This window comes from Rhineura floridana, chromosome 9, assembly GCF_030035675.1.
Source record: "Rhineura floridana isolate rRhiFlo1 chromosome 9, rRhiFlo1.hap2, whole genome shotgun sequence".
NCBI classification, from domain to species: Eukaryota; Metazoa; Chordata; class Lepidosauria; order Squamata; family Rhineuridae; genus Rhineura; species Rhineura floridana.
In genome coordinates, this window is record NC_084488.1 from 95,946,121 (window position 1) to 95,961,970 (window position 15,850).

Genomic DNA, 15,850 nt, shown 5'->3' on the forward strand with positions numbered 1-15,850 from the left:
GCTCCTTCTGCCCCTCAGCTGCAGAGCACCCCAGGGACAGCAGAGGCCCTGCAGCCAGACACAGACAGTGAACAGGATACTCCCCCCTCACCTGCAGAACGTAGACAGCAGAAGGTCAGGCAGAAGAGAGGCAGGCCTGTCTCCTTAAGGCCCAAATGCTGAGGGCTCACACCTGCTGTCCATCCTGCTCTTTATAAGGCACACCTTGGCTGCAGCTTGTTGCTGACTGCAACGTCAGGCGTGGCTTTGTGTAGACCTAGTTTCCATGCAGCATCTCTTTGACTGACCTCCTTGGCAATTGATCCCGGACCTCCACTGACCTCGCTTCTGGACTTCTGACTCGGCAAGTACGCTTCGGATAGGCCTGGCAGATTTACAACCCGACTGCTGGCTAAGGACTTTTCTTCCCTGCCAAAGACCCAGGAATTTCCAGCCCCCCCCAGACACTGCTGATGCAGTGTAGAGCTGACAGTTTGCAGTCAGCCCAAACAAAGCAGGCAACAAAGGAGTGGAGGAAGTGCTGACCATGGAGCAACTCCAGCAGGAAAACTTGCTCCTGTGCTCACAAGTAGACCAGCTGCTGTTGGCCGTCCAAGGCTTGCAAACCCAGCTAGCAGCAGGCCAACCCCTCTCCCTACAGGGAGAGCCAAGTGCCCTGTGACTCTCCCAGAGAAATTTACTGGGGCTTCCGACCAGCTCCCAGCCTTCTTGGCCCAGGCCCAGCTCTTCATGGAGTTACGCCCAGAGGCCTTCCCAGATGATAAGACCCGGGTGGGATTCTTGATTAACCTCTGCACCGGGGCGGCAGCTAGATGGGCCACGCCCCTGCTCCTCGAGCGGAGCCCCGTACTCAACGACCTAGCCGCCTTCACCAGAGAACTGAAGGCTATGTTCGAGGACCCAGTCCAATCTGCCACAGCCAACCGCCGGATACGCAGGCTGCGGCATGGCCGACGCCCCTTGGGGGAATATGTAACAGACTTTTGTCTATTGCAACAAACCCTGGGCTGGAACGAAGCCGCTCTCATGGACCAGTTTCAGGAGGGGCTGTCGGATGAGCTCCTGGATGAGCTAGCTAGGGTGGAGCGCCCTGGGACCCTGCAAGTCCTCATACGCCTGTGTCTCCACATTGACGGGAGGCTGGAAAGCAGGCGTGCTGCCAACAGACCCCGGCCAGTCTACAGAGCATCAGCCCCAGTGGCTGGGCCCTTGGAGCCTGTCGGCAAGGACCCTACACCCCTGGCAGAACCGATGCAGCTGGGAGGGGCTCGGCCACGTCTCTCTGCGGCCGAAAAGCTGCAACGCCGGCAACAGGGCCTCTGCCTGTATTGCGGGGCCCCGGGACATTTTGCAGCCCAGTGTTCCGCGAAACGACCCACAGCCCCTGCCTCGGGAAACGCCCATGCCCCGGCCTTCACAGGCCCCTGAGCCGGGGCAACCTCATGGTTCAAGGGGCCTGCCACCTCAGTTCCTCACCGCCCAAGCATCTGACCGTGTTGATCGCACTGACAGTCCCCGGAAGGGGGACCCTACAAGTACCCGCCATGCTGGACTCAGGATCCACCAGCAATTTTATGGATGTGTCCTTTGCCAAGCTCCACCGGGTTCCTAGTCAACCCATTCACCGCCCCCTTCTGGTGGAGACTATTGATGGCCGGCTTCTCGCCTCGGGCCCTGTAGTACAGGAGACAGTGCCGCTCGACATGGCCCTGGGGGAGCATGAGGAAAGCCTCCAGTTCTACCTGGCTGCCGCACCCCACTTCCCGGTCGTGCTGGGCCTGGCATGGCTCCAGCGGCATGACCCCATCATCCAGTGGTCCACAGGCCGACTGACCCTCGGATCCCCCTATTGCCAAGCCAACTGCTGGAGGCCGAAGGAGCGCATCCTGATGACCCAGGAGGCAAGCTCCGTGCCCGAGGCCTTACCAGAACAGTACCGGGAGTTCACGGATGTGTTTGGGAAGCAAGAGGCAGACCAGTTGCCGCCCCATCGTCCTTACGACTGTCCCATTGATCTGCTCCCCGGAGCCAAGATTCCCGTGGGCCGGCTTTATTCCCTGTCAGAACCCGAACTGGCAGCCCTCAGAGAGTTCCTCGACAAGAACCTGCGCCGAGGGTTCATTCGCCCTTCCACGTCCCCTGCAGTCACCCCTGTCCTCTTTGCCCTCAACCAGATTACAGTTCGGAATCACTACCCTCTGCCCCTGATCCCAGAACTGTTAGAGCGGCTGCGGGGCGCTCGCATTTTCACCAAACTAGACCTGAGAGGGGCCTACAACCTGGTGCGTATGTGGGAGGGCGATGAGTGGAAGACGGCCTTCCACACCCGTTATGGGCACTTTGAGTACACCGTGATGCCGTTTGGCTTGTGCAACGCTCCTGCCGTCTTCCAGCACTTCATGAATGACATCTTCCGGGACCTCCTAGACCGCTTCCTGGTGATCTACTTGGATGACATCCTGATCTACTCGCGGAACCCCTCGGAACATAAGGAGCACGTTCGAGCGGTGCTGCAGCGCCTGCGGGAGCACCGCCTCTTCGCCAAGCTCGAAAAATGCGTCTTTGACCTCACGGCCGTGGATTTCCTAGGCCATCGGATCTCGCCCTCGGGTATCCAGATGGACCCCGCCAAAATTGAGACCATCCTCCACTGGGCAGCTCCGCGAAGCCCCAAAGATGTGCAGCGCTTCTTGGGCTTCGCCAACTATTACCGCCGGTTCATCTCCCACTTCTCCGAACTCACCACGCCCATATCAGACCTGCTTCGAGGCAAAGAGAAGTTTGTTTGGACCAAGGCCGCTCAACAGGCCTTCCGGCGCCTCCAACACGCCTTTACATCTGAACCCATCCTCCAGCAACCCGACCCTACCCGACCTTACATAGTGGAGACCGATGCATCGGATAAGGCAGTGGCAGCGGTCCTACTTCAGCCGGTGGGGAGCAAGCAGTCCCTGCTCCCCTGTGCGTTCCACTCCTGGAAACTCAACGCTTCGGAACAGAACTACACCATTTGGGAGAAGGAGTTACTGGCCATCAAAGTAGCCTTCGAGACCTGGCGTCATCTCCTGGAAGGGTCCAGGTACGAACAGACCACCGAAACCTGGAGCACCTGCAAAGCGCCCGACGGCTGAACCAACGCCAGATCCGGTGGTCCCTGTTTTTCTCCTGGTTCCAGTTCACGGTCACCTACCTCCCTGGTCGCCGAAACACCCTAGCAGACGCACTCTCTTGCAAGCCAGAATACCGAGCCGAGCAGGTTGATCGCCCCCTTCGCCCAATTCTTCACCCAGAGAACTTCGCCGCTACCCACCAGCCACAACCCCTCCTGGACCGGGTGCAGGAACAGCAGCAAAAGGACCCCTACGCCCTGGACCAGCAGCGAGAGCTCCAGTCAGGGATGCCCGCCCGGGACAGTCCCTTTTCCTTGCAGCAGGGCCTCTTGTATCACCAGAACCGGTTGTACGTTCCCCCGGGAGCTCTGCAGGGAGAGGTGCTCCACCTCTGCCATGACAGCCAGCCGGCAGGGCATTTTGGAATGTATAAAACCCTCCACCTGGTCCTACGGGATTTCTGGTGGCCCCGGGTCCAAGTGGACGTCAAGGACTATGTAGCGGCCTGTGATACCTGCCAGCGAGCCAAGAGCCACCCCGGCAAGCCCCCGGGGCTCCTGCTCCCACTGCCTACCCCCCCCGGGCCCTGGCGCTCGGTCTCCCTGGATTTTATCATGGACTTACCGGCCTCCTGGGGAATGACCACCATCCTCGTAGTCGTAGACCTGTTCACCAAGATGGCCCATTTCCTCCCCTGTGCTGGCCTCCCCTCTGCCCCAGAAACTGCGCAACTGTTCTTGACCCAGGTTTTCCGGTTACACGGCCTCCCCGACCACCTGATCTCTGACCGAGGAGCCCAGTTCACCGCCCGGTTCTGGCAGGCCCTGTTTTGGGCCCTGAACGTCCAGATCCACTTGTCCTCCGCCCACCACCCTCAATCAGATGGACAAACAGAACGTACCAACGCCACCGTCGAACAATACCTGCGGTGTTACACCTGCTTCCAACAGGACAATTGGGTGGATCTGTTACCGCTGGCGGTGTTCGCGTATAATAACTCCGTGCATGCCTCCACGCGCCAGACCCCGTTCTTTGCCTCTTACGTCTACCACCCCCGATTCTTCCCCTCAGTGCGACCCCCGTCGCCGGTCCCCGCTGCGGATGTCATGCTGCAGGAGTTGCAAGCCCTGCAGGCAGTCCTGAAGGAGCAGCTGGAGCAGGCCAAGGACGCGTATAAGCGCTTTGCTGACTGCCACCGCCAACCAGGCCCGCCGCTGAAGGTAGGCGACCGGGTATGGCTCTCAACCGAATTCCTGCGTTCGCAACGGCCGTCTCACAAGCTGGAGGCTCGGAATGCAGGTCCCTTCCGGATCACCCAGCAAATTAACCCGGTGGCGTTCCGGCTCCAACTCCCTGCCTCCTTCCGCATTCACCCTGTCTTCCATAGATCACTGCTGACTCCCACTCTCCCGCCTCACCTCTTGGGTAGTCAACCACGGCCCCCACCACCGATACAAGTCAACGGGGAAGAGGAATTCGAAGTGGCGCAGATCCTGGACTCCCGGAGGCATTGGGGCCGCCTCCAGTACCTCATAGACTGGCAGGGGTACGGCCCTGAGGAACGCTCATGGGAAGATGTGGCGCAGGTGCATGCCCCTCGTCTGGTCCGGCGCTTCCACCAGCGCTACCCGGATAAGCCGGGCCCCGGCGGGAGGCGGAGGGTTGGTTGAGGAGCGGGGGATAGTGTCATGGCCCCGTCAGAGGACTCCTCAGATGAGGATGACTCGGGAGTAACAGCAGCAGACCCAGGAGCAGCAGGAGACACGGAGGAGCCTCCTGAGAATCCAGCTCCTTCTCCCCCTCAGCTGCAGAGCATCTCAGGGACAGCAGAGGCCCTGCAGCCAGACACAGACAGTGAACAGGATACTCCCCCCTCACCTGCAGAACGTAGACAGCAGAAGGTCAGGCAGAAGAGAGGCAGGCCTGTCTCCTTAAGGCCCAAACGCTGAGGGCTCACACCTGCTGTCCATCCTGCTCTTTATAAGGCACACCTTGGCTGCAGCTTGTTGCTGACTGCAATGTCAGGCGTGGCTTTGTGTAGACCTAGTTTCCATGCAGCATCTCTTTGACTGACCTCCTTGGCAATTGATCCCGGACCTCCACTGACCTCGCTTCTGGACTTCTGACTCGGCAAGTATGCTTCGGATAGGCCTGGCAGATTTACAACCCGACTGCTGGCTAAGGACTTTCCTTTCCTGCCAAAGACCCAGGAATTTCCAGCCCCCCCTGACACTGCTGATGCAGTGTAGAGCTGACAGGGACCAATCTATCTCTTGATACACGAACATCCCAGTGCATAGACATAAATAGAGAGCCAGTGTGGTGTAGTGGTTAAGATGTTGGACTACAACCTGGGAGACCAGGGTTCGAATCCCCACATAGCCATGAAGCTCACTGGGTGACCTTGGGCCAGTCACTGTCTCTCGGCCTCATGAAAACTCTATTCATAGGGTCGCCATAAGTCGGAATTGACTTGAGGGCAGTACATCTACATCTCGACATAAATATTGGTGCTGTCATACTGGAACTTTACATATGGTAGATTCATGTAACTTTTGCTAAGTATATAGCATTAATTGTTTTGCAGTAATTCATCCATAATCACTACTATCACCCGTTACATCAATATTTATAATTAGTAATGTGGATCTGAATCCTTTTTACAATTATTATTCATAATTATAGACTGAAGAAGAAGCAGGGAAGGAATCAACCCTGAATACAACAGAGTGGGGATAGAATGATTGTATATGCAACCTGTTTCTCTCACATGAGTCAAAGTCACTATGGTGGAAACATGATGTTGACATACTTGATTTCTTGTGGGTTTGTGAACTCTTCATTGGCCCCCAATCCTATTCTTGGATCCTTTCTCATAAGCCACATCCATGGATTTCAATTATGATGCAATTCCAGTTTCGCAGTGGTTTGCTGAGGGGAAATTCCAACTTGATGGATATTCATATATAGTCATTGTTTTATTTTTGCTGTGTGGCTCTCATTATAGTTTCCACACAGTTTTTCAGAGACTCGATGATAGTATAATAGAGCTGCAGTTGCCCATGGGGACACATGACTATTTTTTTCTGTCCCTGCAAAATCTGTTGACCAGTCTACCAGTGGGATAGGAAAAAGTAATGTATATGCACACAAGTAATGACCATGCTATCATAATGCCTCCAAGCCTCTGAAAAAATGTCTATTTAGGCATTAAATGAAGAGATTCACTGGAGCACCCTGTCAAGGGACAGTTTTAACTTAGGTCCGCAACGTTACTTGCCACAAACATGGTGGCACGTAACAGCAACTCCAGGTAAGCAGCAGCGATACCAGTGTCAGGAGGGTAGCTTTGTGGCTCTGTTCTACACAAGCACTGTTTCTGCACAAACAAGTGTGACTGTTAAATTTTGCTTGAAAAACTTTGTGCATATGCTTTCTTTTGAGCAGTCAAGTACTTCCTACGCCATGTAGTCTTATTCATATTTCCTTGGGTACAAGTCCCACTGAGTTCAATGGAGCATACTCCCAAGCAGTGGTGGCTGGTGGCTACATGTGAGTGAGTAAATGAATTCCGCTCTGGGTTTTAGTCTGAACTAAAGGTGCTGAAGCATATTGGATAGCTCCTTGAAAGTTCATACTAAAAGTGGAGCAGATTCCACTGCCCCACTGACATTGGAGTCACCAGCTGCCACTGCTCCCTGGGAACTCCTCATAGGGTTGCAGCCAGGACCATCCAGCAAGCAAATTTTTATGCAACATCAATGCAATGTTTACATCCCTTCTGCATAGTATTTACTTGTAGGTGAGATACTCGTATCTGCCATTTCTTCACTCTTCCTTCCCTGTCTTTTTATTGTCTGATGCTGTTTCCTGCTAGTTTTTTCTTCCACCTTTCTCAGCTTTTGGATGTTAAATCCAAGTTACCAGGATATCTGACTGTTTTAGTTTGGTCTCAATATTGCTAAAGTTACACTGCTTCTAGCTAGGTGCTCCTTGAAAATGTAATTGTTGGAAGAAGTGGGACAAGGCCAAGATTGTCATGGAAATATGCTGTTTTTATATTTTAATCTGGATTTATTCAGGAAAATGTGCACACATCCTCAATCACAAATGTATTCTTTACTTATTTGTTTAGAATAGTTATAAATTAACATTCCCTTGGAGGGAGCTCAAGGTGATGTATAAATGTACAATAAATGTATAAATGACACACAACTTTCATAACATTCCTTTAGTACTCTGTACCATGTTTTCTGTGCAATTTAACAGTTTTATTATTTATAAGATTTCTTACCTGCCTTTCACCACAAGATTCCAATAACAGAAAGTATAATCATAAAAACAAATAAACTCATTACAATTATAAAATGCATAGAACTGTTCTAAATACATTTGAGCATTTTATCTATAAACCTCAACTTCGTCTGGATACATATTGGAACATTTGGATGGCATATATTGATCTATATGCTTAAACTAAAATGGATGTATAGAAGTTTAAATGTTCTTTCAACTTTCTCTTCTTCCTTCTCCTCTTTCCTTTTTTGTTAATGAAATTTCAGTTAAAAATCATTTTTAAAACTGTTCCAAATGGAACAGAACAATATAAATTCAGCTAAAGAGGTGCATCCCACAGAGCCAAATACCTTAACTGTCAAAGGCCAAGCTAAAGAAGTGGAAATGTGGATGCTGTTTCACATGTCCACCTAACGTAATAATGTTTTCCCTATAGTTTACATCAGGGATGGGGAACCTCAGGCCCTCCAGGCCTCTTTGTCTGGCCCTTGGGAGGCTCACCAGGCCACACCCCTCCCCAGCCATATGCCCTCTCCCATGCTCCTCATTGGCCCTGCTTCACATCCTCCTTAGGTATGTTTGCCTGATTAGAATATGGCCTTGAATTCTGATAGTGCCTCTTTCTTGCCCAGCTGTACAAAGGTAACATTTACATATCTTGCTTCACCCACTTTTCCTTCTGGCCGTGCCCACCACTGACATGTGCCCAGATCTTGGAAAAGTTACTTTTTTGAACTACAACTCCCATCATCCCAATCCAGTGGCTATGCTGGCTGGGGCTGATGGGAGTTGTAGTTCAAAAAAGTAACTTTTCCAAGCTCTGCATGTGCCCCCTGGATGGTTGCCCAGAAGAGAAAGTGGCCCTTAGGCTGTACAAGGTTCCCCACCCCTGGTTTACAATATACTGATTTCAGCCGAACTGCCTCAATAAATCCTTTTATTCTACGAAGGGACTATTTTTGGTCTTCTTTTCCAATGAGCTCACTTAAAAATAATGGGCAGCAACAACATTCTTTTATCCTAGTTTCTGATTTCAACGTTATTTGAATATTGTGTTCTGAATTCAGCTGTTCTGCAACTAGATAAATCAACATTTTCCTGCCAGAACTGTTTGCTATCTAATTATTTTTAACGCCGCTAATATTTTGACTGCATTTCCCCCCTGCCCCTCCTGTCTCTGCAGTTTGGGGCTTCGGTTTCCTTGCTGTGACTATTATCAACTTTGCTTCACTCCTTGGATTGGTTTTAACTCCTTTTTTCAAGAAAGATTATTTCCCCAAGATTTTAACCTACTTTGTGGGTTTGGCCATTGGAACCCTCTTTTCCAATGCAATTTTCCAGCTTATTCCAGAGGTAAGGATGAAACAGGCGAAGATGGTGGTGGAACTGGGAGAACGGTCCTTTTGTGTGCTTTTGCCCAGGGGAAGAGTGAAATGCAAGTCAACAGATGGGTGTGTTCATGAGCTATTGGACTCCTTCCTCCTGCCACAAAGCTCATTCAGGAGAATGGAGCAGCCTGGATCCGCTGTTCCCCCATCTAAGAAAGATAGATGACCTACCTAACAGGTCGCTGAAGGAGGGACAAGCTAAAGACTGTAAGGCCATGAATTAGCATACTGGGGCTGCCTCAGACAGCAGTTTGTTGCCTTTTCCCAACTTTTCCTTACTTGATAATTAATGCATTTTATTTGATCTTTCACACAACGTAAAGGTCACTTTTGAAAATCTAGTGGAATATAGTGGAAGTTTAGCATTCACTCCTATGTAAATTGCTTCCAGAAAAAAATCCTTTTGCAACCCCACTAAGCCAGAAAAATATGGGAGCAAAGTGATAAAAATTTGCGGTGGTATACCAGCATATAGTTCTGGTTTCCTGGGGGAAACATGGGGGAGCAGAAGTGCATATACGCAGAAAGGGTGATTGAGTAGCGACATGTCCAATGATGTTCTTTGTTGTGTCATGCCACGCCCACTGGCGTGAACGAAATTTAGCGTGATGTGGTGGAATATTGGCCAAAAAAGCCACAGTTCCGTAATGCAACAGGTGCTGCAGTGTGAAAGTAACATTAGAACTAGGGATGGAAGTGCTACCATTAATCCACCTTTCTTGTCCTCCTGGATCTCTCAGCGGCTTTTGATACCGTCGACCACGATATCTTGTTAGATCGCCTGGAAGGATTGGGAATAGGAGGCACTGTTTTACAGTGGTTCCGTTCCTTTCTCTCTGACAGGCATCAACAGGTAGCATTGGGGGATGAGGTTTCAGACCCTTGGCCCCTCACTTGTGGAGTGCCACAGGGTTCTATCCTCTCTCCCATGCTATTTAACATCTACATAAAACCGCTGGGAGCTATCATCAGGAGTTTTGGGCTGCGGTGTCACCAATATGCTGATGACACGCAGCTCTATCTCTCTTTTAAATCCTCACCGGAGTCGGCTGTGGAGACTTTGTCCAAGTGCCTGGAATCCGTGAGTGGGTGGATGGGAAGGAACAGGCTGAAGCTCAATCCTGATAAGACCGAGGTGCTACTTGTGGGTGACAGGGGAAGGTTGGGTGCTGTTGACCTGAAGCTTAATGGGGTGAGTCTACCCCTGAGGGATCAGGTCTGTAGCCTCGGGGTTGTTCTTGATTCCAGGCTGTCCATGGAGGCTCAGATTTCAGCAGTGAGCTGGGCAGCTTGGTATCAACTGCACCTCATACGGAGGCTACAACCCTACCTCCCTGTCCATCAGCTCCCACTGGTAGTACATGCCCTGGTCACCTCTCGATTAGACTACTGCAATGCGCTCTACGTGGGGTTACCCTTGAAAACGGTCCGGAAATTACAACTGGTGCAGAATGCGGCGGCTCGTTTGCTTACAAACAGCTGCCGCCGTGATCACATCACGCCAGTGTTATTTCATCTACACTGGCTTCCAGTTGTTTTCCGGGCCCAATTCAAGGTGTTGGTGTTAACCTTTAAATCCCTATACGGTTTCGGTCCAGTTTACCTGAAGGAGCACCTCCAGTACCACCAATTAAGCCGCCCGACTAGATCAGCCACGCAGGGCCTTCTCTCAGTCCCACCAACAAAAACAGCTAGGTTGGTGGGGACTAGAGAGAGGGCATTTTCAGTGGTGGCCCCCACTCTCTGGAACTCCCTCCCGTTCGATCTTCGCCATGCCCCTTCCCTGGATACATTTCGCCGAGCCTTGAAAACTTGGCTCTTTGGACAGGGCTTTGGGATCTCTGGGGTGGGCTAATTTTTCTGTGATTGTTTTATAATTGTTATTGATTGCCCTACATGGTTTTATACTGCTACATTAGTGTTGACTGCATTGTATTTTATTTTGTATTACATTGTATTTTACTGCATTTTAATGTGTACGTCGCCTAGAGTGGCTTCGGCCAGATAGGCGACACAAAAATTGAATTTATTATTATTATTATTATTATTAGAATTAACGCAATAAACTCCATGTTTGAATTCAGCCTAGGTCATAAGTAAATCAGTCTTGTAACCATTTACATATGGAAGTGTTTAGATGGGGGATGGTGCAGGGTGAATTCAGCCCTAATACCAGGAGGAAGAGGTGCAAAGCAATAGGAAGGCCAGCGAGGTGCAAAAGCATCAGCCAGTGCCCCATATAATCCCCCCCCTCACCCATCCCTTTCTCCCTCCCTGTAAGCAACAGTGACCCACCTGCCAAGAAGCTAATGAAGCAACTCCACCCCACATGGTGAGCTGCTTCTAGTTAAAGGTTGGATATTAGTGAGCAGTCTCATATATTGTTTTCCTAACAAAGCACAAGACATTTTTGGTAACCTGCGTTCGCTGTTAAATCTTTTCATAGGCATTTGGATTTGACCCCAAAACAGATAACTATGTTGAAAAAGCAGTAGCTGTGTTTGGAGGATTCTACATCCTCTTCTTTGTGGAAAGAGTGCTGAAAATGATACTGAAGGCCTATAGCCAGGTGAGTACATAGTAGAACATGAAATAAAAGGATGTTCAGATTTTGACTGTTTTCCCGTATTAAAGATCAGCGCGCCTGTTTAATTGGACAGAACTTAAGGTTTAAAAAGCTGAGTTTAGGGTCTCATCCACACTGTACATTTAAAGCACATTTAAAGCATGTGGCTTCCCCCAAAGAATCCTGGGAACTGTAATTTATTAAGGGTGCTGGGAATTGTAGCTCTATAAGGTATAAACTACAGTTCCCAGGATTCTTTGGGGGAAGCCATGTATGGTGTGGATGTGACATAGGTTTAAATCAGTGGCCAGAGCAGATGACGGATCTCCTCCAATCCAGTCCAACATGTGGTGGAGAGTGAGTGCATGTAACTCCTCCTTGTTAACCAAGGGAAGGAATGTCCAAATACTGCATACATGTGTGCAGTTCAGCGCTTAGGTGAAAATCATATTTGAACTAACTCGTCAAGGTAGTACATTCCAACATGAAAATGTATGTGGAAAGTGGCATTCAGACATCCTGCAGGTACATGTAGGGACAGTGTTGCTGAGTGAGTGTGGATAAGCTGCATGCACTCCCTCTGCTCCATGCACTGGGCCAGACCAGGCGTGATATGTCACATAATCTGACCCAAACAGTTTCTCAGGGTTTTATGCAGTGGTGTCACTCAGCTCTCAGTAAAGTTTCTGTCAACAGAACGAGGAAGGAAGCAATTTTCAGTGATTACCCCTCTCCCCCACAGCCCCCCCCACAGCAAACCCTCTGGAGCAGATTTTTTTGCGGGGGAACTGCAAGGGGGGACGAATTATGAAAAATGGTTTTCCTTCCCATTTCCCATCCTTACTGTCAGCTGACGTAACACCGTTGGATACAACCCTAAGCCTTTAATGATGTTAGCTTAATAATTAGCTGTTAACAATAATTTCTTGCAATCTTTTTCAGGGGTTAGAGCCTTGGTTCCTTTGGCAAGTGGGAGATCAGGTCAGCCATAGAGTCCCACCATTGCATCCACTGCTGTGTGATCTGATTTAAGGTGGCTACCTGGGGGTGGTGTCTGACTAAGGGTTGTCTTCAACTAGTTTTACTCAGCATAAAGCCATTGAAATGAATGAACCTAAGTTAGTCATGTCCATGAATTTCAGTGGGTCTGCTGCTTTGACTAACATGAGATATAACCCAAAAGCTGCAATTCTAATTATATCTACCCAGAAGTAAGTCCTTTTGAATTTCATGGGGCTTGCTCCCAGGTAAGTGGGTTAGAACTGCAGCCTTAGTGATACTACCTTAAGTCCATTGATTTCCGTGGGTCTAGTCTGAGCATGATGTAGCTACCACGCCGCAAATTTATGTTTCCACAATAGTAGCCTCAAATTTCTGTCCTATTGCACCATAATTTATTTGGGCAACTTTTCTCCTTTTGAAACATGGTTAAATGTTGCTTCCGGTCCTTTTTCATTTGGTTTTCTTTAGATGGGCCAGAAACACTTTGAACCTGAAGAACTGAAACCTCCCCAAAATCTTCCTCTTCCTGCTGAATCATTCAAGCCCATCAATGGAACAATGTGTTATGCAAATCCAGCCATAGCTGAGGCTAATGGAACTCTGAGTTTCGATAATGTCAGTGTGATCTCTGGCCAGGTATGAATGAACAAATATTGACAGTTAATGAAAACATATCAAGGAAGGGGTGAGAATTTGACCCTTGATACATTTTTTTGATACCAGTTTTAAAACCAACTTTCGGCACATGATCCACTCCAGCACTAAAAGAATGTTGCTTATTTCCTAACAGCCGAAACCACATTTCTATATATAATAACTTCTGCAGCTATGACGTAGATTTACATTAACCCCCTGTCAAACACTGGTATTTGCTGACTTACTAGTCTGTCATAGTTTCCAGTATTCTGTCCTTTTGGACTTTTTAATAAAATGCTAGATATGAAATGTTCAAATATTAACATACTGGTGTGGCTTTTCCACACGTTAACGTAAGAAGAGTCCTGTTGGATCAGGCCAAAGGCCCATCTAATCCAATAGCCTGTTCTCACAGTGGCCAACTAGATGCCTATGGGAAGTCTGCAACTCATTTTGTGGCAGCGTTTATGACCAAATATACATGAATTTATGACCAAGTGTACACTTGACAAGGACATGAAGCTAATTCCGGCTCTCTGAACAATGTATCTGTATGTCACAGTAGGTTTTATGCTTTGAAAAACTGTAGGCGTACATCTAGAAATATATATAATGTGTGAGTTGACCTTAGACAGGCTCTCAAGGGACAGTTTGATCTGGTTTTGAAAGAACTGTTTGCTTAAACAGCCACTAAAGTAGAAACGTAATTTAATTTTTTAGAAAAATAAATGTTCATATAATATGTACTATTGATATTTGGTGACAGTCAGTGATGTCTGTCCACTTGTGCAATGCAAATCTCCTTGTGCAACAGGACGTCCAGTTTTTCTTCTCCCCGCAGTCCCCTGCTCCAAAATGTGATTCAGATCATCCCTGACTTTTGGGGGCACCCAGGGGTGGGAGGAGAGAGAAAGTAGAAGCCCCATTGTGCAAATGGATGCCTGCTCACACTATGTTGGATCATACCCATTTTGTATAAAACATCCTATTTACAAAAAGATATTAAACTACCATCTTATCTATCATACTCCTTTTCTCTTACTTTTCTGGAAATCCCCATAACAGCAATGGCGTTCCTGTTCAGGGGCGAGTTTGCCATCACCCCAATTATAGGAAGGCTCGGGAACCTTCTTGAAGTTCTGAGGTGGAGCCACGTGAGATTGCTTTACCAATCAGGCAGGGGTTTGAGCAGTGGATATAAGGCTGCTCCTTCCCCCCAGCGTTTGCCTTTTTTGCCTTGCGGCACCCACCCTCCCTCCCTTGTCAGTATGGGCTTTGCTGGTCGCCTTAACGTGGCTTAGTAGGAATTTTTTTGGGGGGATCCTGATTTCAGTATCCCTTTGGTTTTGCCTACTCCATACTGCTTGGGTTTAATTCAATTGGCTTGTTGGGTTGGGTTGTGGTGTGTCTGCTTTCGCTGGCATGGAATTCGGGCAGGTGAGGTATATTGGGGTTAAACTGAGGCGGTTAAGGCATTCTGGAAAAGGGCACTCCATAGGGAACCATCCGGGCTTCATGTCTGGTGGGGAACTGGGGAGTGTCCTCGTGGGACCGGCTTGCGCATCATGGTGAACGCCTGTACGGTGGGGCCATGGTGTGGAGGTTGGAACCACACAACTGACTCCAATAGCAAGGAGGGAGGATTTTACCCACGCCCTTGACTCTGGAGTTACAGTCTGAGGTGAATTATTTGCCTTTATAAGTCGAGGGAATATTCCCTCTCAGTTAGGTTTAGCCTCACCTGCCCGAAGTAAGTTAGATTTGAATAATTGGCAGAATTGCATTTGATTTAGTATGTTATATTTAATAAATATAACATTATTCCACTCTTGTGTCACGAGTCTTCTTTGGTGTGGTGGCAAACTCCAATTTTTGTCTAATATCATTGATTGCTGGATCCCAATTATTAAATTTCTTGGGTTCTCATTTTCCCAGTTTTAAGTTCTGTTTTCCACATTTCTACATGTTTGATTTTTTAAAAAAAGTCCTCATGAAAATTCATCAGCATTTTAGTGAACATTTTTAATATATACATTTCTGCCTAATATACACATTTTTGCAGCAATTTCCCCTGATGTAATGACCTTTTATGTTATTTTGACTAACATACACATTTTATGTGCACTTTTCTCTAATGTGTACATTTTGTATACATTATTTTTCATTTTGTATACAAAGAACTGGGCATGTTTAGCCTTAAGAAGAGAAGACTGAGGGGAGATATGATAGCATTCTTCAAGAACTTGAAAGGTTGTCACACAGAGGAGGGCCAGGATCACTTCTCGATCATCCCAAAGTGCAGGACACAGAGATACAGGAAGCCAGATTTCAATTGAACATCGGGAAAAATTTTCTAACTGTTAGAGCGGTACGACAATGGAACCAATTACCAAGGGAGGTGGTGGGCTCTCCAACACTGGAGGCATTCAGGAGACATCTGGACAGCCACCTGTTAGGTATGCTTTAAGTTGGATTCCTGCACTGAGCAGGGGGTTGGAATCTATGGTCTTACAAGCCCCTTCCAACTCTACTATTCTATGATTCTATTTGGTTGGGGAACTACATTACAAAATTTGGAGAACGGTGAATTTTGAAGGATAGCTATGTTTTGGTTCAGGTATTATTTCAGGAAGTGTAAATTAGGTATGTTCACATTAAAAAGTGAACCAACCTAAATTTCTCCCCCATCCTTAAGATAGGATGGGCACAATCTCAGCAGCAGATAAAGGACCACACTAGTGTCTGTTTTGATCACCTGTGCTAGGAAGCTGATTTCCCCGCATGTGTAATTGGAAAAATATGCACTGATTCTTCATTCTAGCACATAGTGCTTTTCCACACAGAGATTTTTT

The 15,850-nt window shown here is 48.3% G+C and overlaps 1 protein-coding gene across 7 annotated transcripts in view; it reads left to right on the top strand.

Moving 5' to 3' along the window:
• Positions 1-15,850, top strand: part of SLC39A8 (solute carrier family 39 member 8) — a 64,055-nt gene that overhangs the window by 23,383 nt on the left and 24,822 nt on the right. For all 7 annotated transcript variants that reach the window (XR_009757987.1, XM_061585549.1, XM_061585551.1 and 4 more), the window contains 3 exons: positions 8,590-8,759; positions 11,241-11,363; positions 12,831-12,998. Coding sequence is in view for 6 of the 7 variants with exons in the window: in XM_061585549.1 (XP_061441533.1) it covers positions 8,590-8,759; positions 11,241-11,363; positions 12,831-12,998 (461 nt within the window). In the remaining variant the exon portion in view is untranslated. The remainder of the gene's footprint in view (positions 1-8,589; positions 8,760-11,240; positions 11,364-12,830; positions 12,999-15,850) is intronic.